Raw genomic sequence first — 25,061 nt, 5'->3', positions numbered from 1 at the left:
CTCCTGACCACATTCTTTATTAATGAACTTTCCAAAACACAATTCTGCTAAGTTCTAAGTGACACTGAAGTGAAAAAAAAGTATGATATAATGAATTGTATGTGTAGTACAGATAATTAATAGTAGCAAAGAAACAAGTCTTTTTTATAACATTGCACCATTCTTTAATATATACAGTTTACACATTACACTCAGCATTTTAAATGATTTCACAGAGCAGAGCTGATGACCTTTTCAACTTTCCGCTGCAGGAAAACCATAAACAAACAAGACACAATGAGAGACATTTGAGATAAGAGCTTCAAAAGACAGTGCTGTCCATGACTTTTTGGGTCCTGGAGTTCAGAGAAGCTCTTTTGCATAGATAACAACTGAAGTTTCTTAACTCTTCCTGTACTGGAAACAATATCTGTGCTGCTAATGTTTTATTTCTTAGCTGTACTACACATACAATCCTACCTAATAAAACCTGTGTCTCTGCGTCCCATGCCCCTGTGTGTGTGTTTTTGCGTTCTGCGCATGTGCAGGGACGCAGAGACACTGAGGGGGAGTGATGGGCGTCTTGCAGGGGAGGACGAGGCCAAGGGGCGGGTGGGCGTGTGCGCGCAGGGCGGGCGTGTGCGTGCACGGTGGGCGCATGCATGGTGACAGTTTTGAAAAGGGCTTAGGTTGGCTAATTCCTTTTATAATATGTTTATTTTCACTTCAGATTCCTTTTAAGTGGTACACAGGGCTAGAAATTCATTTGTGAGCTCAGCATGAGCAAGATGCAATACGCTGTGTGAAGTTGCTGTGTGTAAGGAGCATGCAGCAATTTAACCATTAATATGGCCTGTTAACCTGTTAGCGCCTAGGGCATTACTGCGTTAACGTGTACGTTGCTATGGCAACATGCTGTTTGACCGGGTCTAGCTTTGGAACAAATATTTTGTCATGCAGTGTTCACAGAAGATAACCTTTAATTGTTAATGCTATCATCATCATAGTATTATTATAATTATTGATTAATAAAGGCCAACATATTCCATGACACTTTACAAAGTAAGAAACGAACATGGGGTACACAATAATTCTGCAATACTTCAATAATCATATGCAGCGCTATGGGAACTGAGGTTACAGGGTTGCAACTGGGCCCCAACTCCAGAAGGCCTGCTAGGTGCTCTTCATCAGTTATTGCATCTGCTCTGCATTGTTATTCTAATTTTAATGAGAACAATTGTATTTGTTTTTCAAAACGGTAATTATTGACAGACTGTCCCCATTCTTCTCTCAGGCATCTCTCACTGTGCCTTGTGGTGAGAGGGAATCGCGGTACTGGGTTACACCTCTGATAAGTAACGAGACAGTTACAAAACTAGTAGGGTGGGAAATGGACGCATTGGGAGTTCGCAGGCGGCGGTAGTGAAGGAGAGAAGCACCTATACGATATACCAAGAGGTGGAGACACAGCACAGCCCAGCTTTGGTAATGGAATTGTGGAATCAGGAGCGGCACACCTTTCCGTACTGTATGTGGGTGCTGAACCTTTGATGCAAAGCAAACATCAGTCTGCACGTATCTGAGGAAGGGGACCCTGCGTGGCCCCGAAACAATTGTCATGCATAGTGTTGACACATTATGATGGAATAAAACTATCTTTGGCTTATCTGAAAAGCTGGTGTGCGAACCTACCTTTGGACTTCCAGCTTTGGTAATGGGGGAGAGCCCATAAACAAAACTCTATGTGTAATACTTATCGAGGAGCATGTGAGTGTAATCTTTTAATAAAGGTATTATGTTTTTAAACTGAATCACGCTATGAGAGTTTTTTGATGTGAGGTATATGGCATACAGTATATGGAATTTGAGCTGATATTGGGACCAGGATCCTTCCTGAGGCACCGAGGTTTCCTGGATACATTCGAAATCTGACCAGTCTAGCAGTGGTCATTGCAATTTGGTGAGTCTGTTTCCTGAAGGGTGCTATTTGGTGGTGGAAAAACTTACGTGAAGTAAACAACATCTACATCTAATGGTTTAAGATTTAGTGCAGGGCCGGATTATCAACCAGGCAAAACAAGCAGCTGATTAGGGCCCTATGAAGGTCTAAAGGGCCCCATCAGCATTTATTCTTGTATCTTTTTCATGCCTGCTGCTGCGGCTAAGAGGCCCCATCAGCATGTAATCCTTCCTGTTAACTGCCTGCCGCTGTGCTGATATTGGTCCCCCCCTTTCCAAAAACAAGCTTCCATTGCCATGGTGAGGAGACGCTCTACCAGCCGGCAGAGAATCAGCGTGGGTCGCATCAGTGTGCTGCTCACTGTGGCTGGCTGACGCTGGCTGCTGACCTCATCTTTAGTGGCCCTCTCAAGAGCGGGAATAGGAAACGTGTTGTGACAGCAGAAGGAGGAAGCAGAGAGCACTGGGAAAAACAGAGGAAGCCGCAAGATCTGATCAGCAGGAAAGGTAGATGTGGCATTTTTGGCAGAGATGTGCGTGCCCTCTTCTGCTGTGAGCTGTTGGAAGAGATCGGGTTTTGCCTATGTACTGGGAGGTGAACCTTGTTCCTCCTTCAGGCAAGCCTTGGGCAGTGTGATGGGTCTGTGAGTGAGGGATGTGCTGGGGGTGATCCAGGGTCACCAGTGCTGGGCATGATCAGGATGACTTATTAAGCAGGTGGATCGTGGCAGGCAGGAACCACTATCTGCAGTAAGTAACCTGATCCACCTTTCCTGTGTGCTGTCATCATATACCTGTGCTGCCTGTCCTGATCACACAGCTGACACAGCTATGCTCTCCTCCTGAAGGAGTCTCAGTGTATGGAGCTGTGCTCCTTTACAAGCAGCCTCACGACCTGGACCTCCAAGAATCAGTCTGCCTCATGTTTAATGTGCCTGTGCATTCCAGGCATTCTTCCTCCAGGGCTATGGTGTGTGGTTGTCGAGGTAACCAGAGCCAGCTTCTTCCATTGCTTTAGGAATAGACCGGAAGCACTGCTATCTCCCCAGTTGCTGAGACATGCCTTCTGTTCTGGTCGTGCTTTGGGAGTATGTCTCCCCTCAGTGAGTACACACAATTTACCCCCTGCTCTCTAGACACCCTAGCATGCATTGCAGCTAGCTACAGCAGCAACCTATAGTTATATAACGTCCTGTCCTGTGCAATTCTCAGCTACTTCTGGACTATAGTAGCATGTTGGCATTTTTGTCTTATATAAACTGTGTGTGTGTGTGTTCTAGGTGTGTATGTATTGTGTGTGTGTGTGTGTTCTAGGTGTGTATGTATTGTGTGTGTATTATGTGTGTGTGCGTGTGTGTGTGTGTGTGTGCGCGCGCACGTGTGTTTGTGTGTGTTATATATGGGTGGAGGGAGCAGAGGGGGTGGAGGGAGGGGGGCCTTAATCTGCAACTTTGCTTAGGGCCCCATGTGGCCTTAATCCGGCTCTGATTTAGTGGTATGGACTCCTTTATGCATGTATACAACAAACTGCACTGGATGTGAAAAAAATGTTTTATCCACATATGTTGGACTTGAAATAACTTAATTAGAATTGCAGATGAGCACTGAACTGTGTATTAATAAGCCAGAATATAAGCTCACCAAATACGTATACCCACAGGTTTATATTGTGTCCAGAGGGTATATCTTCCAGTGCCCATCAGAGCAAATGGGGATGTATTGCCTTGACACTTTGAAAAAGAAGCACAAAAAGACAACGGGAGCCCAAATAGTGCAACATGTCTATCTGGACTTACCTGTACGCTCCCACCATGTGGGCTCAGCGGTGAGACACAAGCCGATCAGTCCAATTCCGCATCCGCGCAAACAGCCCCTAGCAATGCCAGCGTCCTTCCCGACAGGGCTGCGCGCGCCGCTCCTGACAGATTGTATTCCAGCACTGAAGGGGGACGGACATTTTGGAGAAGATATCCGTCTTATGCCCTAATGAAACGCAGGACTTAGTGTCAGCTGACAGGTTAGTCAGCTGACACATAGGCAGGCTTGTATCTTGTGTCAACTGATCTGTTAGTCAGCTGACACTCAGGCAGGGTGGATTACATGTAAATGGTTGCTGTGTTGTGTGGAGGGCCACTGATTGGATGTAGCTAGTATTTAAAGCTTGCTGTGACAATCTGATGTTGCCCGTGATAGCTTGGCTGTGTGCTTATTGCTGGGTGCTTATTGTCATATTAGATTATTTGTGTATCGACCTTGCCTGGAAACCAACTATTGCTCTCTGATTGCTGCCTGTACCAACTCTCTGCCTGGATCTTGACTACTCTTTGAACTCTGCCTGGACTGACCTTGGATTGCTTGACTCTGATATTGCCTGCTCCTTGTGTACCTCGATATCACTGATATTACGCGTATGACCTCGGATTGTTTACTGGACTTTGCTTTTGTCTCCTTTTCGGGTTCTGGTGGGTTATTTAGTCCACTCTACGTTCAGCTTTATACCATGCACCTACAAGGCCTGGGTGTAACCCGAAGTCGGGCAGGTGTTATTTCCTCACCTCCCATTCAAGCAGGGACACGTAACATAAGGTGAAGAAGGTGGTGTTAGATTGGAACATAGAAACTGAGCAGTGGGCAGATATCTTGCCAAGCCTGACAATGTCATACAATTTGGTGTTAGAAAGAAGACAAGAAAATACTTACAAAGGTGGGTTGCATGAGGGGCAACCGACCACTGGAGGCAGGTGGAGATGTATAACCCGACTCCACTCAGGGCTTCGGCCTAGACTGGAGGCGCTCACTATTCTGGCTATTTTTACTGCTCGCTCTGTGATTGGCCTGAGGAAGTGAGCTTGTACCCATGAAACGCTTTGCCTGTGCTAATAAATATCATTCTTATATGAGATTGTCATTTTTGAGGTAAGCCACCCCTTTTTTCATTTTATTTGTTTTTAACTCAATTTTATACACCCTTGAGTGCCTCTTACCCCCATTGTGCCATCAGATCAAAACCATTCAATGATTAGTAAAAATTACCAGTAATATATACATAGAAGAGTTACATTGATTAATCCAGGAAACTAGCAGTTCCATTAGTTCAATTTAAAGAGGCACTGTAATGACATATAGTAGGTTAATCAGGATACCCACAGATGCAGTAAATTTATCAGGATACCCACTTTTATGATTATTTTCCTGGTTTCGGCATCAGAAACACTTCCTATGGCTATATATTGCTGCATATTGAATGTAACCACACCCTTCCAGTGATATTTACCAAAGGCTGATTAGCTATGCAGAATTCTACCCCAAAAGCATTCTGGGAGACCAAGTATACTTTGTACTAGCTTCAGAACTCAAACATTCCACAGAGATCACCTGACAAGACTAAAGATGTTGCCTGTACTCGAATACATTTCAGAATGTGTATTAGGGATAGAAAAGATTTTATAATGGGCAAACACTGACTTAATATTTTTTTTTAAATAAATATTGTTGAATTAATAATAATAGCATTTATATTTAAAACGAATGTTATCTTCGCTTCAGTTCTTCTTTAGGAACTGAACTGTACAAAGACGTGCATGAAAAAAGGGCGCCGTGAAAAAAGGGCCTGGCTGGCGCCACTGGATAAGTGAAATCTGATAACAATAAACATTGTTGTCAAACTTGGTTAACAATAAATACTGTTTTAAAAACAGACGGAAAATAATAACAAAAAGATATTGACGTTAAAAATCATTGCGTAATTCAACAATACAGCTTAACCGAACCCTACTCTCACACAAAACCCTCCCCTGGTGGTGCCTACAACTAACCACCCCCTGGTGGTGCCTAACCCTAACCAGCCCCTTGTAGTGCCTAACCAGCCCCCGGTGGTGCCTAACCACACCCCCCCCCCCCCCGGTGATGCCTAACGCTAACCACCCCCCGGTGGTGCATAACCCTAACGCCCCCGGTGGTGCCTAACCACCCCCCCCCCGGTGGTGCCTAACGCTAACCACCCCCCGGTGGTGCATAACCCTAACGCCCCCGGTGGTGCCTAACCCTAACCAGCCCCTTGTGGTGCCTAACCAGCCCCCCTGGTGGTGCCTAACCCTAACCCCCCCCCCCCCCGGTGTTGTCTAAAACTAACCACCACCCAGGTGGTGCCTGACCCTAACCACTCCTTTTGCAGAAACACCCTTTTACACATAGAAATGATAATATCTTTGATAAAGTAAAATCTGTACATACAAACAAAATAATATGACAAAAACTATAACGTTGCAAGCTTCTAAAATGATAACATACGTCAAAAACTGTAATGTTCTAATGTTGTTAACAATATTTATTGCGGCGCCCGGTTTTCTGATTTTTTTGCTGTATTAACGATAATTGCAATAGAGTCTATGGCGGCGCCCTCAGCCAGGCCCTTTTTCCTGCTACTTAAAGGGATACTGTAGGGGGGTCAGGGGAAAATGAGTTGAACTTACCCGGGGCTTCTAACGTTCCCCCGCAGACATCCTGTGTTGGCGCAGCCACTCACCGATGCTCCGGCCTCGCCTCCGGTTCACTTCTGGAATTTCAGACTTTAAAGTCTGAAAACCACTGCGCCTGCGTTGCCGTGTCCTCGATCCCGCTGATGTCATCAAGAGCACACAGCGCAGGCCCAGTATGGTCTGTGTCTGCGCAGTACACTCCTGGTGACATCAGCGGGAGCGAGGACACGGGCGTGCAGGCGCAGTGGTTTTCTGACTTTAAAGTCAGAAATTCCAGAAGTGAACTGGAGGCGGGGCCGGAGCATCGGTGAGTGGCTGCGCCAACACAGGATGTCTGCGGGGGACCATTAGAAGCCCCGGGTAAGTTCAGCCCATTTTCCCCCGACCCCCCTACAGTATCCCTTTAAAAAAAACATGCGTGTGCAGCCAGATAGAAGGAAAATGTGAACCTGGCCAGGAAATAGTTAATCATACCCGCATTAATGAACAGGCAGAGAACCACTGGAGCAGAAAAGGAAATATTTCTGCGATTTACATCAGAGGCAGCTGGCATTATATACACAGGACAGCAGGATTAGGCGGGATATCTCCACAGAGCAGGAACAGAGATAATAAGGTGTTCTGGGGACAGATCCTTTAAGAAATAATTCAAGTGTGAAAAGTCACCGCTGTAAATTCTTTACAAAAAAAGTATCTACTTTTGAATTTAAAGTGCAACTCCTCCATTACAGCAGATGGGAAAAATTTACAGCCCTAGTTCTGCCTTCCATTTTTTGTGCATACAAAAATATTATTCTTTTTTTTTATATAAAAATGTGTATTTTTTATGATTTTCCCTCCCTCCCACTGTCAGCCTATCACAGTGGTCGGCAGTGATAGGCTTCAGCCTATCACCGATGATCGCTTCTGTGTCCCCCAGGGTGACAGCCGTGCCACACGGCTGTGCCCAGTACAGAGCTGCCTTCAATCGCAGCGCTGTACAGGTATATTAGATGACGTTTCGCCGTCTAACAGTCTCAGAGCGGCGGGAGTTTGAAGGTGGAGCTCCGCCTTTCAAGCGGATAAGCACGCGCATCAGCGTGTGCGCTCTCCTGCTAGCCCCATAGAAGGCAGTTCACGCCAATCAGCCTGGAGCGGTTCTGGGGCTGCCGCCGCGTTCACGCAAATTGGCATGGATCCAGTGGCGTAGCTAAGGAGCTGTGGGCCCCGGTGCAAGTTTGACAATGGGGCCCCCCAAAGCACTCTATACATAACAATTGATACGGCGCGCCAAAACCTGCCAATGGCAACTACAGTGTCAGAGGTGCAGGAAAAGCATGGGATCATTCTTAATGATTACCACTATTCAAAGCATCTATAGAAGTCATTATTATGGGCACAGGACCAATAGAGAGCTAATACTGTAGTTGGGGGAGGGCCCTTTGGGGCCCCTCTGGCCCAAGGGTCCCGATGCGGTAGCTACCTCTGCAACCCCTATTGCTACGCCCCTGCATGGATCGGGTGGCAAGAAGTTAACCACTTCTCTACCACAGATTTTTTTCCCCTTCAAAAGCTCTTCCTATTCATTCGGTAATAACTTTATTACTAATTATCACACTGAAATGATCTATACATTATTTTTTGAGGGAAAAACTAGGTTTTCTTTGGGCAGTACCTTATGCTAAGAATTATATTATTTTATATGCATTTGACAGGGAAGAAGAAGAAAAAAATGAAGAAAATCACAATTTCTCAGCTTTCAGCCATTGTAGTTTAAAAATAAAATGTGCTATTGTAGATAAAACAGACACAATTGATTTGCCCATTTGTCCCGGTTATTACAATGTTTAAATTGTGTCCCTAGTACAAAGTATGGCGATAATATTTTATTTTGGGTTAGGGGAGAAGGAGTTTCAAAAATAATGAAAATGTATTTAATTTTTCTATAGTAAGTAAATAATGGTGTATTTGGAAGTAGTTTTACTTTTTGGCCACAAGATGGTGCTATATGTACTCAGTTTTCTAAAAATAGAAAACAGAACCAAATATTTACATGTGTTTATAGGTGTTTGTAAGCAAGGACGTAGAAAAGCGTGGCAGAAGTTGCTAAGTGGTTAAAGGATGCATGAGGCCCAAGATCAGAATTACTTACCTGGGGCTTCCTCCAGCCCCTAGAATCCCATGTGTGCCTTGCCACATCTTCACTCTTCGCCAGTGACCCAATATCCCCTCTCCAGTGCCACTAACTTCTTTGCATGCACAATTGCGTGGCCATGCAGCCTGTGGTCGCACCTCCATTGCTGAGAGCATTTTGCGCAGATGCAGTACGTCGACCTGGCCAGATCAGCAGCCATTGTATAGGGACCTCCAGGACACTGCCGCAGAACGGAGCAGCAGCAATGAATGCATGGGCTTCTACGGGCTACAGGATTCCCCAGGTAAGTAAATCAGATTTTTTATCATTCGCCTCATGCATCCTTTATAGCGAAATGTAAGTAACATCCAAAAATAAAATAGATGCTTATATGTCCCCCACCCCTTTTTTTCTTTATACCTGGTCTGGGTGCCTTTGCCTAATTGCATGCACTGTGCAGTGTCAGCAGGATTGTGGGAGGTTTTTTGCAATACCCAATCACAATCGCCTATTGTTTTTTGCAATAGGGTTTTGCGGCTATACATCAATTGCAATTCTTACCCAAAAATTGAGACAGTAGTAAGGGTCAAATAGCCAAAAGATGTATGTCCAGCATATCTGCATAACAAGAAATATTACATCCAGGCCCGGATTTACACCACAGGAGCCTGTAGGCACAGATGTCCTGGCACCCTAGACTCCGCCCTCCATGAACCTACAAAAACCCACCAAACCGCACCGCAAGTGTGCTGGCTGTCCCAGCTGTCCCGTCTCCCTTACTTCCCTTGCCTGTCATAGGTACTGTAGCTACAGGTACCTCTTAATATTGGGTAGCCAGAAGAGCCCTCAATATTAAGTAGCTAGAGGTTCCCCCAAGTATAAGCTAGCTAGAGGTGTCCCAGACTGAAGAGAGGTCTGGTCAGTGGAATGCCGAGAGCAGGACTCGGGACTCTGCATAGGGAAGGAGGGAGGGAGGCATTTGGGAGGAGAGTAAGCTGCCTTTCCATCATCAGGCGCCTGTAGGCACGTGCCTACAGTGCCTTGTGGTAAATCCGTCCCTGATTACATCATAATAAGCCACTGGATATCTGTCCCTATGGACATGTGCTGCCCCATTTTTCTTATTGGAGTTACACTCTAAATATGACAGTGGTATGTAGCTGTTTTTGGGAAGCTGATAGCACTGTGTCAGCGTCAGATCTAGCAGACAGCTGCAGTGATACGTGAAGAAGACAGCAGTATGTCTCACCTGGCAGCCAGCCTCAGGTAATGGATTCACCAGAAATTCACTTTCCAGCTGTGCGGAGGCTGTTTCCATTCCGGCAGCAGAATCGGCGCTGAAGTACGCAAAGTGCCCTGTGAAAATGAGGGGAAAGCATTAGTTATGGAATGTCATTATGTCGCTGCCTAAAAATCTGTAAGCATGCCGAACGAACTATAGTCTTTTCTATCATTGGTAACAAGAAAATAATTCTAGATGTGCTGAGTAATAATAGGATGAGGAAATTTCAGCGGATGTAACAATAGCTGCAAAACAATTCAGTAGTAGCAGCTATTGTTCTGACTCACATCCTGAGGACTCCAGAGTTTACCAATGGAAGAACAGTTTCATTGTCATTGCTGATTATTTTTACTTCTCAGTAGAATTGCTCATGAGAAGCAGCACTGTTGGAGAATGATGGAATAAGTTTGGTCAGGTGATACATTTTAACTAGCTCGCCACTGAGTCTTTTTTCTCTATATGGACCAGAGCAATGTTCACATTTCAGCTCTTCTCTCTTTCATTTGCATACAACTTTATCACTACTTATCACAACAAAATTATCTATATCTTGTTTTTTTCACCACAATTAGGCTTTCTTTGGGTGTTACATTTTGCTAAGAATTATTGTATTCTAACTGCACTTTAAAGGGAAAAATATGAAAAAAAAGAACAAAAATAATTATTTCTTAGTTTTCGGCCATTATAGTTTTAAAATGTGCTACTGTGGATAAAACCCTCACATTTTATTTGCCCATTTGTCCTGGTTATTACAATGTTTAAAATATGTCCCTAGTACAATGTATGGTAACAATATGTTATTTGGAAATAAAGGTGTATTTTTTTTAATTTATTTTTTTTAGAATTTTGCATTTATCACTAATTACAAGCCCTCATTTGCAAAAATAACAGTAATATACCCTCATGACAAACATATTTTAAAAAAGAGTCCCTAAGGTAACTATGTATTGGTTTTTAAATATTGCATTTTTTTCTTTTTTACAAGTGTTTTATTTTGGTAACTATAGGAGGGGAGGTAATGGGTTAATTAATGTGGGATTTTATTTATTTTTATGTAATATTTCTATTTTGTCTTATGTATGTAGGTGTAATTTTTTTATTTGGCCACTAGATGCCCCCCCTGCTTTATTCCTATGTTCACAGGAAGTGTAGCGTGTATGCTTTCACTTTCATTTTCTCCCATTGATGATGGTGATCATTGATCACTGGCACTTTGAATGGTGAATGGAAACTGTGTTCCCATTCACCGGCGTAACAATAGGGGATGCAACCCCTGCCCCCTAGGGCCCGCTCAGGGACTTTTACACAGGAAGTGACATGAAGCACTTAATGATTGGAACCTCCGGCGCAATGGAGGTATGTGATATTCTGCCGCCGCCCGCCATCACTAAAGATTGCAGGAGGGGAGCGCTGAGAGGAGAGACCAAGGTGAGGGAGGGGGGGGGGATGTCCCCCCTCCCCACCGATCTGCGGCCACACTCTCCTCTTATGTTGCGACCCCCAAAAGTCCCTGAGCAGGCCCTAGGGAGGGGGGGCCCGAATTTTTTTGTGCAGGGGGGCCCGGGGATTTCTAGTTATGCCCCTGTTCCCATTAACTGATCAGTGTACTAACGTGTGGCGATGAGAATGATGACTTTAGATGAAGTCCTGTGAGCGTACATATACTGCCTTTGACGGACAACTAGTTAAAGGCTTTGATTTGAGGATGACAATCACGTGCCATTTTTGTTTTTGCTGTAGACCAAAGTGGCCACACATGTTATAATTTTTCTGTTTGATTTTAAATTTTTTTATTAAAAATGATTGTTTGCACAAATCAAAGGGGTTTTTTTCTGTATGATGCTCACACAGTGCTATCAGCTTTGCAAAAAAAAAAAAAATACATACCATTTCCATATTTTGAGTGTAACTCTATGTATTCTTTGTATACATAACAAAAAGAATTATAAAAGAGTGTATGTTAAAAAAGATGGAAATAGTATGGTATGTAATGTAAAAATATTATATATGGAAAAATGATTGATAGGTAGAATAATAAAATGATGATGGCATGAGATATTGATAGATGGGCAGAGATGTTACATTAGAAAAAATTCATGTAAAAAAGTGTCCATCAGTGATGAGCAAAAATACCTATAGTCTTTTAGCAGGAAATTTTCGCAAAAATAATGTAAAAATTGACTATGTAAAAAAAAATGCTTTCGAAAATGATTCTGTAATACGTTTATGATTTTTTTTGTGCTTTTAGCAATTTTTCATTTTAAAAGGTGTGATTTTTCACTTTTTTGTTGTTGCTATTTTTAGTTTTAAATGTTAATGTGCTCTTAATTCATATATATCAATTTAGGAGAAAATTCTGGCAATTTTGGCAAACATTTTAACAAACTTTTATTTTGTGTGCGAAAATTGACATTGTGAAAACACAATGCATTTTCTCGAATATGTATTTTAAGTCAAAAATTGCATTTTCGATGCGAAAATGACTATGGCGAAAATTTGCATGCAACACTGGTATCCATATTAAACATTGAAAAGGTGCAAAAGTTGATTATTGAGAGAAATGTTTTTCAAGCCAACTAACTTTTTCACAGTTTACAATCTTTTTTCCTGAAATTGCAGCAACTTCAAAAAAAACTTTCTCAAAACTTCCAATCATACGACAAAATTGGATCGTTTTAGTCGAAATAAAAATAAATTGTAACATATGAGGCAACTTTAAAAAACTGAAACGGATCACACGATTCTCCATAAGTTTTTTTTCTTGCGAATATATGTTCTTTATGAAGATCGCACAGGGAATGCTCAGCTTTCGGGCGACTGGGACGGCGGAGAGCCCGGAGTACCGGAGCGGCTGAGGCAGCGGGAAGGAGATTGTTCGGCTTGTCTGGAGAGGAGGCCGGCTGCGAAGACACCTGCTGCTGACCTCATAAAGCCATATTGCAGACCCTGTAGTTAAGGTCTGTGATAATCTGGTAAGCGTATTATTTTTATGGTGTTTTCGGTGGTGGACACAAGTGAATTCGCGCTGAAGTGTAATATTTTTTGTTGATTGAAGACGTTTTGCTGAGACGTTGGACTTTGGCTGCGATATATGTAGTGTTCCACATGTTAAGATTTGTTGGGCTGCGCTGATATTGTATTTTGATTATAATGCTCAGCTTTGTAGGTTTCCCCCATCATTGGCCGATAGAAGACTTTGGGCCTGATCCAATTCACCTTTTCTCCTAATTTTTCTCCAATTGAATAACTTATCATCTTCTGTTTCAAGTAACTCTTTAGCACCTTGTAATTGAAAAAGTACCAAAAAGTATGTGAAAACATACTATCAAAATTATTCTGAGTATTTTCTTTCTTGGTTGGTAGTGGCTTAAAAGGCATTTTATTGGTAAGGTGTGATATCACCTAGGAGAAAACTTAGGAAAAAAAGTGAATTGAAAAAAGGTCCCATGACTAGACAGTCCGCTACAGCATTGCATTGTAATGTGTAGTAGCATTATGGTAACGCACTGCTTGCAGTGCGTTACCTCTAAACCCACACATTAACGGGTTCAAGTAAGCATACTTTTCATTGCCTGTACGCTTCACTGTATCTATCACTGTAATTACTGTGCGCATAGGAGCCCGGGCAAAGCATGTTTGAATCTGAAGCCGGGGCTCCTCATTGGTCCACTGTCTGATTTTATTGGCTCAGACAGCGGACCAATGGGGAGTCCCGGCTTCAGATTCAAACATGCTTTGCCCGGGCTCCTATGTGCACAGTAATTACAGTGATAGATACACTGTAATTACGCAACGGATTTTGTGGCGAGAGGAGTCGGGTGATTAGTAGTGTCCGGCGCAGCTATGTGGGTGGCTTTTAAGGTGTGCGGCCACCCGACTGGGAGCTCTGGTGTCTCCTTATTAAAGGAGACCTCCAGATGCTTTGGCGGAAGATGGCGGCGGATGTTCGGCGTGTTTGCGCATGTTTGGGGAGCGAGGCCGTGGTGCTGAAGGACAGCACCACAGCATAAACCTCGCTCCCCATCACCCGGTAATAGGGAGCATTGCTCAGGCTTTCACCTGAGTAATGCTCCCAAACGATCAGCCATCGGAAATGGGCAATAGGATTTGCCGGTAATCCTTGCGCGATGGCAAGGTGATAAGTAGCTCGCATCTGCAAGCTACTTATCACCTAGAATAGGATATGGCCCCAAGTTTTACAAGTAGTTTAAAACAATAATAAAAGCACATTAAAAACAACCAAAAAACATAGTTTATACGTCTATGTCCAAATTTAGAGTTGTCCAAAAGTAAATTATTTATCCACATTTCACCATATTTAACACAGGACTCAACTTACAAACAGAATCAACTTCCAAACAATTTCCGAAAGCGGAACCTGTTTGTAAGTAGGGAACTACCTGTAGCAGGATTTAGATAGTGACCTTCTCTGAGGGACATGATAAAGGACTGTGTAAAGTGCTATGAAAGATAGCAGCGCTATATAAATACACATTGGCCTCGATTCATAAAGCATTACCTCATGCGGTAATGCTGAAAACAGCAGACTTTACCGACCACTTAGCAAAATGTCAATTCATAAAGGCTGTTACCGCATGAAAAGCTGACATTACCGACCAGGGAGATAAATTACCGACTTGGCTGCAGTTACCGACAACACATGTCAGTAAATTGTCAGAAAATGTCAATTCATAAAGCCTTCAACAAGCGGTAAGCCTGGAGGTAGTTACCGACACCTCTGGTGAGGTCTTAACAAGTTACCGACTGCTCTGACAGCTCTGATTAATGCAAAGTGCAGAGAGCCGAAAGTCTGTTTGATTCATCTGTGGAGAGAGCCAGAAGCCGTCTGTGTGAATCATTTCAGCAGGCAGGGAAAGACTGTGTGACTCATCTGTCTGAGTCATCAGTAGAAAGAGCCGTCTGTGTGAGTAATTTCTGCAGGCAGGGAAAGACTGTGTGACTCATGTCATCAGTGGGAGAGCCAGAGAGAGCCGTCTGTGTGATTCATTTCTGCAGGGCAAAAAGGGAATCGGAACACTGCTCTACTCTACCGCTCAATGGACTGCGGTAATTTACCGACCTCCAAGGGCAGCTGGGGAAATCTTTATGAATTAGCACACAGACCGGGAAAATACCGAGTGCGGTATTTTCCCGACAAGATTTTTTTTATCGCACTGCTGTTTATGAATCGAGGCCATTGGCTTCAATTCACTAAGGTCAGTTCAGTAAAATAATTTAGGTTGCTAAAATACAGCAATCGGTATCTTACACTTTTGTTTCTGCATGCGGTAGAAGTGACATGTGACATGATGAGATAGACATGTGTATATACAGTGCCTAGCACACAAATATCTATGCTGTGTTCCTTTTTTTCTTTCTCTGCCTGAAAGAGTTAAATATCAGGTATGTAAGTGGTTGACTCAGTCCTGACTCAGACAGGGAGTGACTACAGTGTGACCCTCACTGATAAGAAATTCCCCTTTTTTTCTCTTTCTTGCTCTCAGAAGCCATTTTCTGCTAGGAAAGTGTTTTATAGTTGGTAATTCATATCAGTGAGGGTCACACTGTAGTCACTTCCTGTCTGAGTCAGGACTGAGTCAGCCACTTACATACCTTATATTTAACTCTTTCAAACAGAGAAAGAAAAAAAGGAACACAGCCTAGTTATTTGTGTGCTAGGCATTGTACATACCCATGTCTATCTCACCATGTCACATGTCACTCTGGGTATCCTTTAACCACTTTGTCCTCCTTGACGTATAAAAACGTCAAGGAGGACAGGCGCGCTCCCGCAGCCGATCGCGCGCGTGCACGCGCACTCCCGGCCGCGGAGTCGGTAGCCACGGAATCAATGTATCGGGCTAGGGAGCCCGATCATTGATTCCTCTCCCCCGCTGAAAAAGCGACAGCTTCTCTCGGAAGCTTCGCTCTTTCTGAAGCTGTGTCCCTCTAAGCGTACATTGTACGCTTAGAGTGACGTCATGTAAAAAAAATCGAGATTGCCATCTTGTGGCCAAAAAGTAAAACTACAAGTAAATGCCCAAAAACATTACAATACACCAATATTTCCCCAAATAAAACACTTTTATATCCCACCCTCCCAAAAATGCCCACATAAAATGTTTAATAAAAAAAAAACAAAAAAAACATTACTATAAAAAAAAAACAACACATAAATATTTACCTAAGGGTCTAAACTTTTTAAATATATATGTAAAGATGAAATATTTCTCTCTATTTTTTTTTTTATAAGCTTGTAAATAGTGATGTATAAAAAACGGAAAAAATGCTCTTTTATTTCCAAATAAAATATTGTCGCGATACATTGTGATAGGGACATAATTTAAATGGTGAAATAACCGTGACAAATGGGCAATAACAATACGTGGGTTTTAATTATGGAGGCATGTATTATTTTAAAACTATAATGGCCGAAAACTGACAAATAATGAATTTTTTCATTTTTTTCTTATTCTTCCTGTTAAAATGCATTTACAGTAAAGTGGCTCTTAGCAAAATGTACCCCCCAAAGAAAGCCTAATTGGTGGCGGAAAAAACAAGATATAGATCAGTTCATTGTGATAAGTAGTGATAAAGTTATAGGCTAATGAATGGGAGGTGAACATTGCTCGGATGCATACGCTGAAAATGACTGAGATGTTAAGTGGTTAATTTACTGAAAAAACATGCTTCAATTCACTGAGCTCTGCTCGGTAAGTCTCATCAGCTGTGGAGTGGTCTGGCAGGAAGCGGTGAGTCTTCCCACAAGTAGTGTGCATAAGCCATTGCCTTTTCTGTCCAGCGCATCCCTGGCATCTCTTTAGAGGTGCCTACATGCTAACTAGAGGGAGTTCTTCTGTGTATTAGTACTATACACCTGTAAAGGGATACAGAAAAGCCTTCCTAAATGTCTATTTTTTCTGCACTCTCCTACTCAATTCCCACCTGCCAGTGCATCGGATCAAATGGGGTGAGAAGCAGAGCTGTTTGGCTCTCTCTATTGACTGTCTGCTACATGCTGTATGTCAACTTTTACCCCATAGAGGGTATAAGTTACAGGCTGGTCAGAGCTGGAGGTAAATACTGAACCCTTTTACTGGATTTACTGAATGCTTTCATCTTTGTGAATTGCAATATCTTAATATCTTTGAGGGTATTTACTGCACAAGTTGGTAATTTACCTCCCTAGAAAGGTGATCTGTAAAATCAGCTTGTTTTCAACATTACTGACAGTGGTAATGCTTAGTGAATTGAGGCCAATGAGAGTATCCATATAGTTTATGTCTGTAAGAATTACGTTTTTTTCTTTTCTTCAAAAGTTGAGATCAGCCGCAGGAAGTCTCGCCTCCCTTCTTCCACTGGTTCCTGAATTATGCATTGTCAAGGCAAACCTCTGAACATGTATTATGGATAGGGCGATGTATAATTGAAGAAGCGTGTTGGTAAGTGTCTGGATTACAGGCTGAGGCTGTATACAGGATGCAGCCGGGGAAGGAAGATCAGTCAGTGAGGCAGAGGGGACCCTCCAGGATGCTCGGCACACAGGACTGCGGGGCACGCTGTTATCTTTATAATGAGGAACGACTTAAAATCCCACCTGGGGTGTTCTTGTAAAATTCTCCTTTATTACATCCTGGCCAGCATGTATTCTAAAACAGGGGGACGGCACGGCAATCAGGCAGGCAGTGAGATTACCATACATGTGGACTTTCATATATTGTGAGCAAGAATCTCTGAATTCATGACAACGTTGTGGGCAATGATGATCGTATGGAGCACTCTATGCTACGCTGGAATTATACATAATTTTCCACAATTATGTGTACTTAAATTACTTTACGTTTCAATTTGCTCAAGTACTAATGTGCACCGTAATTACGCATTAATCTACTAAATTACACGTAATCCATAACGTAGTTGTATGCGGACGAATATGCCGTCATGCGGAAACAGTTCCACATTAATCCGTCAAACGCGCATGCGTGGAAATCCCTTACGCATACATTTCCCTGTCCAATGCGTAATTTTATAGACCAAAAGCAAAAAAATGACCAGCACTTGCCGAATTCTTAAAATGCAGATTATATATTCACAAAAAATTGTGAACAAAATGTAGCCATGACATCCGGTCTTCCAGACTGTAATTATAGCTCAGTAGTAGTAGTAGTAGCTCTTAGCTGCATACAGATGCATGAAGATCTCCTCAGGTATATAGGTTACGCCTTCATTGCAGCCCAATTCTGCTCACAACGGACTGTCGCCATTTCGAACGGATCAACCGTTCTTTGTCAAGTGATAGCCCTTGACAAAGAACAAAGAATTGCGATAGACTACAAAGCCTGCATGCAATGGGATGGAATAACGTGATCAATTACCAACGCAGTACTGTGAACAGGCCCACAGAATTGTATGGGCAGTGGGTTGACATTTAGAATTATCCTGCCACACAAATGAGCCCTGTAAACTAGCGCTAAATCTACTTTTTACGATTTTAACTCTTTTTTAACTATCCCCTGCATTCAGAAGCTCTTTTCTTCCAGGAAAGAGTTTTATGGCTGTAATTCCTTATCAGAGAGTGTTACACTATACTCCCACTGGGTCCTGACTGGAAAGAAACTTGCATACCTAAACCTTCGACTCTTTCAGGCAGAAAAAGTAAAAAAGGAACACAGTCTAGTTAATTTTCTGCATGTCTATCTCATCATGTCACATGTCACCTCGGTATCCTTTAAGTAATTAACTTTTAGCTGCCTATAAATAAGTGTCACTCCAACAGCTTACACCTTAATGCTATGGAAACGCTTGAGACGCACTTATAACCTGCAGTCAAGTCCTGTCCCCAATCATGAAATCTTTCAAAAAAACAACTTCCCTGCTAGCCTAGATTTGCGGCCACTTCCCTGCTAGCCTAGATTTGCGGCCACTTCCCTGCTAGCCTAGATTTGCGGCCACTTCCCTGCTAGCCTAGATTTGCGGCCACTTCCCTGCTAGCCTAGATTTGTGGCCACTAATGATCCAATTTCTAGCAAAAAAATCGTTTGAGCGATCAGATAATTCTGATCGGATGTGAAATTGTTCACTACACCATCAACAAACCAATCTTTGCTTCCCACCTATCACAACCAACAAGAAAATACAAATTTTGGCTTAACGAAAATCCAATCGGAAGACTGTTTTTATAATCCTTCGTAATTGATTGGAGATTATTTACAGTCAATCCGATCATGAGCGCAGAGACTGTAACTCACATACAAGTTGGCTGAAAAACACTTTCTTAGTTGTTTGACTCTTTTGGCTATCGTTCCAAGTTGTGAAATGTTTTACAAGTTCGTCAGCCTGAGCCAGTACATAATATTAAATTAGCCCTGTGAATTCTTTTGGTATTTGGATAGGTTGTGCTTTATTATTTATAGTCATTTGTTTTTACCTTTCTAAGCTGTTTCTGGCTCACAAAACAATTCCTGTGTTCCTCAGCATCATAAATAAATGAGGACCTGTCTACAGAAACTACACAGTGAATTATACTAAGAGGTCTTCCGCAGAGAACCCTGATTCATGGTGCAGATATTCTGAAGAAATTCTAAATCTGTAGCTGCTTTTTGGCTGGTTAATTAAAGTCCAAACCCCAATCACAAATCTAAAGAAAAGTGTCTGATACCTCAATATGCAGAACGTATACATGTTTCCTTTTTGTGTGTAAAAAAAAACGTTATTTTCACTGATGAGGGAAAATGCTTATATTTTTTCACATTAATTTTAGCAAAAATAATGTTAAAGTACCTCTTACCTGGTAATAAATAGTTTTAAAATAGTTTTTTTACTGCTGCTGTGACAAAGTCACAGCAAGCTGCACCATCACCCCCTCCACCAATGCACCCTGTGGCCCCGTTTGGCAACAATTATAAGCAGGGAGGAAGTGACAGTTCTTCCTCCCCGCTGTGCGCCCATAACTCTGCCCCCCTCCACCCAGAGCTGGGACAAGGTCCTCCAGCACCCAAGGCTGAGACACCAAAGTGCGCCCCTCCATCTCTCCCACCCCAGCCGTCATACACTGATTGCTCTTAGGCTAAGAGGTGCCCATACACTGGTGGATTTCAGCCATCGATCGATCCATTCTATAGAAACGATTTATCAGAAATCAATTCTTTCAAATCTATGGATTAATCGATTTGTGGACGATTTCGATCAATTTAGATGGATTTGATCTGTCTGACAGGATGGAAAATCTAGGTCGATCTGCTGCTGGTAGCGGATCCATGGCCCATAGAGTTGCATTGGATCTAATGGTCCAATAATGCATTTAGATAGATTTCCAATTGGAAATATGTTCCTAGTGTGTGGCACTCATCAGATAGATTCCTGTAAGATTCGACTTGACAGGCATCTGACTGAAATCTATCTGATGGTCAAATCTGCTGCAAATCTATATAACTTTCATGCAATCTGACTGTACAATTCGTATACAATCTTACCAACATCCATGTAGTACACTTGGTGATTGATTGTACAGCCAGATTGCATGAAAATTGTATGGTGTGTGGCCACCTTAAGAGGCACCCCAGGGCCCCCAACCTTCCCCCCAACACCTTAATCTCTAGTTATTTGGCTTGCAGTCACTGCCATGTATCCGGTGTAGGACTGGGAGGTGGAAAAGCTGAGGAAATCCACCTGATGGCCAAGCAGCAGAAACCATGTGTTATAGAATCCTTTAGCAAGTCTTCACTGTGAGCAGCAACACATGATTACTGCTGCTTGGCCAGCAAGTGGATTTACTCAGCTTTCCCAGCTCCCAGTCCGACACTGCATGTATCCCCTTTTCTTATTTCGCTCTGCTTCAAACACAATAGGGGAATGATTGCTGAGTGAGTTGTGCGCCCCCTCTTACACTGCGCCCTGAGGCTAGAGCCTCTCTCGCCTCTGCCTCGGCCCGCCTCTGCCTCCACCTGCCGCTTTAGTTCCGTATATGTTTAAACACACACAGTGCGCAGGGGGGCCCACACACAGCGCAGCTCCCCTGCGCACTGTGTAATGAAACATATGCGGAAGTAAAGCAGCAGGTGGAGGGGGTGGAGTTATAGACGCACAGCGGGGAGGAAGAACTGTCACTTCCTCCCTGTTTATAATTGACGTTCTGGGGTACTGGAGGGGGGGAGGATGGTGCTGTGAGTTAGTCACAGCACCACCAGTATAACAGTGTTACAAGTGTAGAGGGGATTGGGGAACCAGGTCAGGGGTACTTTAAATTTGACTTTTGAACAAAAATGACATCAAAAATCATTTTGTATACATTTGTGATTTTTCAAATTTTTTGCGAATTTTCATGCTAAAAATAAATGCACTAGTTTTTAGTGATGAGTGAAATGCAGATGTTCTTTTCACGTTAATTTTATCCAAAAAGAAAAAGTTAACTTTGACTTTCGAACAAAAATGCCATCGAAAATCATTTAGTGATTTTTATTTTTATTTTATTTTTTTCACGAATTTTCACACTAAAAGTAAACGCGCTTGTCTTCATGATGAGGGAAAATGCAGATATTCTTTTTGCATTAATTTTAGCGAAAATAATGCTAAATTTGCCTTTCAAGCGAAAGTGCCATTGAAAATAAATTTTTAATAATTTTGTGTTTTTTTGTACTTTTCACACATTTTCATGGTAAAATAAAGATTTTTTTTGCATTTTTTATGAATATTTGCTAATTTGTCTCCTTTGGCCATTTTGTAAAAATACAATGTATTTTCGGGAACATTTTCTCAAAATCAAAAATAGCCTTTTCAATGTTAAAATGACTGGCGAAAATATGCGAGCAACACTGGTTGTTTTGTAAAGATGAAGGAGCAAACAGCAGGTTATGCAGTTGGGGTTGCCACTGCTTGAGATGGGATGGTTTTTGAATTTTTTTGTTACTAGCAAGTTCCATAAGTAAAATATGCGCTGGAGCCCATGGTTCTGCAGCAGGTCCGTTTCTGGTATTTGGTTCCCCAGATAAGGAATCCTTTATTATAATAGTAATGATATTGAACCCTGGCCACTAAATGGCGCCCCAGGCCTGGGATTGCTGTGCCCAAAAACAGCTCTGTTCTGTGCAGCTATATCTCTGACTAGGAAGGACGTCAGTTTGGATGGTTTTACAGATAGAGCAAGTGACTTGCCTCTTGTTCTCTCCTGATACCCACTGGTGGTTTTAGAAAGTAATCAAAAAAGAATAAGGCTACATTCACAGTGCAGTGTTAGGGTACGGTGTAACTGCCACATTGTAATGCAGAACGTCCCACTGCAATACAAAAGCAATGCGTTGTTCACAGTGCAGCTATTGCAGTGTGGTCTAACACCGTCCAGCACCCCAATGCACTGCATGTTGTCGTTATCGCAAAACATGTGCGTTCATACTGACAGTGAGGTGACAGTGAGGTATACTTTTTATTGACTGTATGCAGCTACAGATAGTTGTAGCCAATCGTCTACGATCGACGATAACTATTAAATTCTATGTAGTAGCAGATTGACTACTACTCGCCTAGGGTGCCTAAATGTCCATCAGGGAACCCATTTGCCGAAATTTAAAACACATCCATCTATGAGACGCCTACCGGTCATGGCGCCAAAACAATCTGATTTGCATGCAGTTAAATGCAGTGCACAACCACACAGTGCACAGCAATGTAAAACATGTAAATATACCCTAAGGCTTAAGAAGAAGCAGTGGATTAAGCTGGCGTTATTTGTAATGCTGACCATACATGGATATATTTTAAAATAATCAGTTTATACAATTGATTAAAAACAAAATAATTACAAAACAAGAAGAATTTCTTCACTTTTTAAATTAATTAGAGCTTTTCAGACGTTCCTTTTGATGATATTTGACTAAAAATGTTTTCTATTCAGTTTTATTTTTGGAATGTTTGCAAATTTTTTAAATTAAATATTTTGCTCCTTTATAATGTGCATATTTTGTTTTACAAAATAATATAAATAAGAAGAAGATATTGCTCTTCACCTTGGTCATGTGATTGCTATACTTAGGCGTGGGTGCATGGCCATGTGTGGCAAGTTTTGCACAAAGCAGGCCTGCCTTAATGCAGAGGCGCTCAGAGCTGTTTCATTGATGCCATCATGCACATTATTGACCTAAGGAACAGGGATTGTAGGTCACGAAACGGGTTGTATAATATATATATATTATGTAGATATATATTTTTTATTTTTTTTTGCAAAAATAAGTGCTTGTAGCACCCAACAGTATTTGCTATTTAATTATACATATTAACACCAGGGACACTCTCTCACCATCTTCAGTGTGGAGCGTGTGGTCTTTGCCAGTCAGGATCCCATCATGAGACGTTTCTCGTTCACTTATTGTCCAGGTCAAACCATTGGTGTTCACTGGTTTCCATTCGCAGAATCCAGATTCAAAGTCACATCTGTTGAAGTTGTCTGAAAAAATAATACAAAAAATACAATTATTACTTGTAGACCTAAGCCCATTTAAAAACGGGCTCTAGGTCTGTGTTTAAACCCTCTCCCCTCTCCTCTCCTCCCCTCCCCTCTCACCCTCCCAGGACCGCCGACACTGACGCACAGTCAACGCGCATGCACACGTGCCCGCCGCGCGCACACTCGCCGCACACGTACACTGCACGCCCGCCGGGGCCCCTGCCTGTCCTTCTCCCGTGCAATTGCTGTCCCTGCGGCACATGCGCAGTAGCACGCAGGGACACACACACGAACATGGGACGCAGAGACAAAGGGGTTTTATTATAGAGGATTGTTGTAGTAGAATTCCATTTTTGATTGCTAGGGGGAAAAAAGAAGTAGTAGTAGCAGCAGCAGCAGCAGCAGCAGCAGCAGCAAATCTACAGACCCCGGTGACTGACACCTAGATCCTTTTATTCTTTATGGAGTCAATTATTTTTCTTGAACAGGTGAAACAGATTTTAGGGAAACATTACAGTGTTTGTCTTTTCTTTTGATTTGTTTTCACTTAATTTTTGCATTTACAGATAAACAAACTAATCATGACAAGTAGATCATCCCATGTCTAGCAGATACATATCATACATTCAAGCATACATTTTCTGCTTATGCAGAAATCAGAGCTAACCCATTGCTCCTAAAAGACAATTACCCACAACAAGTCACAAGATAACATTACTGTTCAGTAATTCAGTTTCAAATATAACATTTTTATTTTTGATATTAACTACTTCAGTCCGCAGGTTATTTTTACATTAAAGGTTGCAAGCAATGTTCACACTTCAGGTCCCATTCATTCGCCAATAACTTTATCACTAATTATCACACCTAAATGATCTATATCTTGTTTCTATTTCTTGTGTCTTGCCACAAATTAGGCTTTTTTTGTGAGTAATACTTGTTTTTAGTAATTACTTTATATTCTATGCATTTTATAGGGAAAAACAAGGAAAGAGGTGACAAACTACTGTATTTTTCCAATCGCATACCCTATAGTCTTAAAATAAATAATGCTACTAAACCCAAACATGTTTTGTTTGCCCATTTGTGGAAGGCATTAACATTATGTTCCTAGTACAACGTATGGTGACAATATCTTATTTGTAAATAAAGGTGTATTTTTTTATATTGTGTTTTTGTACTTTATCAACAATTACAAGCTCCTACTTTCTAACATAACAGTAATATACCACCATGACATTCATATTAAAAAAGCTGAGTTGCTAAGGTAACTACTTATATATTTTTTTTTCCATTCACCAATCACCCATGTGTAAGTCCACCGATTGACAGGACGTGCCGGAATGTCCTGATTGATTTGCCATGGCCCAAACTGGACACGTACGTACGGCCAGTGATTAAAGAAATACTATCATGAAAATAAGTAAAATTAAATAAAAAAGTTTACACCCCAATACAATATTTATATTTGTCCTATAGTAAAATGCATTATACATTACTTTATTTTCCTTTGTATCTGTCAGCATCTGTCAGCATCTCTTACAGCAGACATTATTCATTTCACAGCACCGAACCCCTGACCAATGTTTGGACTAGTCCATGACCTCACGTAGGATTCTCAGGCTTAGCTTCCAACAGGCAGAACCAAGTGCAAAGAACTAGGCAGGCTGGCCAGCATCTTTGTTTAAGTCCTTCCAAAGGAGGGCTATTGAAAATTACTGTGAGAACTCCCATGAAGACATGGAGTAGTCCAAAACCTGTCAGCAACAGCTTCAGAACTGTGACAGTAATACTACCTACTGTAAGTGACAG

General features: G+C 42.0%; 1 protein-coding gene across 3 annotated transcripts in view; it reads right to left on the bottom strand.

Moving 5' to 3' along the window:
• Nucleotides 1–25,061, bottom strand: part of MALRD1 (MAM and LDL receptor class A domain containing 1) — a 407,541-nt gene that overhangs the window by 365,418 nt on the left and 17,062 nt on the right. For all 3 annotated transcript variants that reach the window (XM_068235591.1, XM_068235589.1, XM_068235590.1), the window contains exons 4-5: nucleotides 23,103–23,249; nucleotides 9,782–9,888 (exon numbers count right to left, since the gene is read on the bottom strand). In XM_068235591.1, coding sequence (XP_068091692.1) covers nucleotides 9,782–9,888; nucleotides 23,103–23,249 — 254 coding nt within the window. The remainder of the gene's footprint in view (nucleotides 1–9,781; nucleotides 9,889–23,102; nucleotides 23,250–25,061) is intronic.

Source organism: Hyperolius riggenbachi, chromosome 5, assembly GCF_040937935.1.
Source record: "Hyperolius riggenbachi isolate aHypRig1 chromosome 5, aHypRig1.pri, whole genome shotgun sequence".
Classification (NCBI taxonomy): Eukaryota; Metazoa; Chordata; class Amphibia; order Anura; family Hyperoliidae; genus Hyperolius; species Hyperolius riggenbachi.
This window is presented reverse-complemented; position numbering and strand designations above follow the sequence as displayed.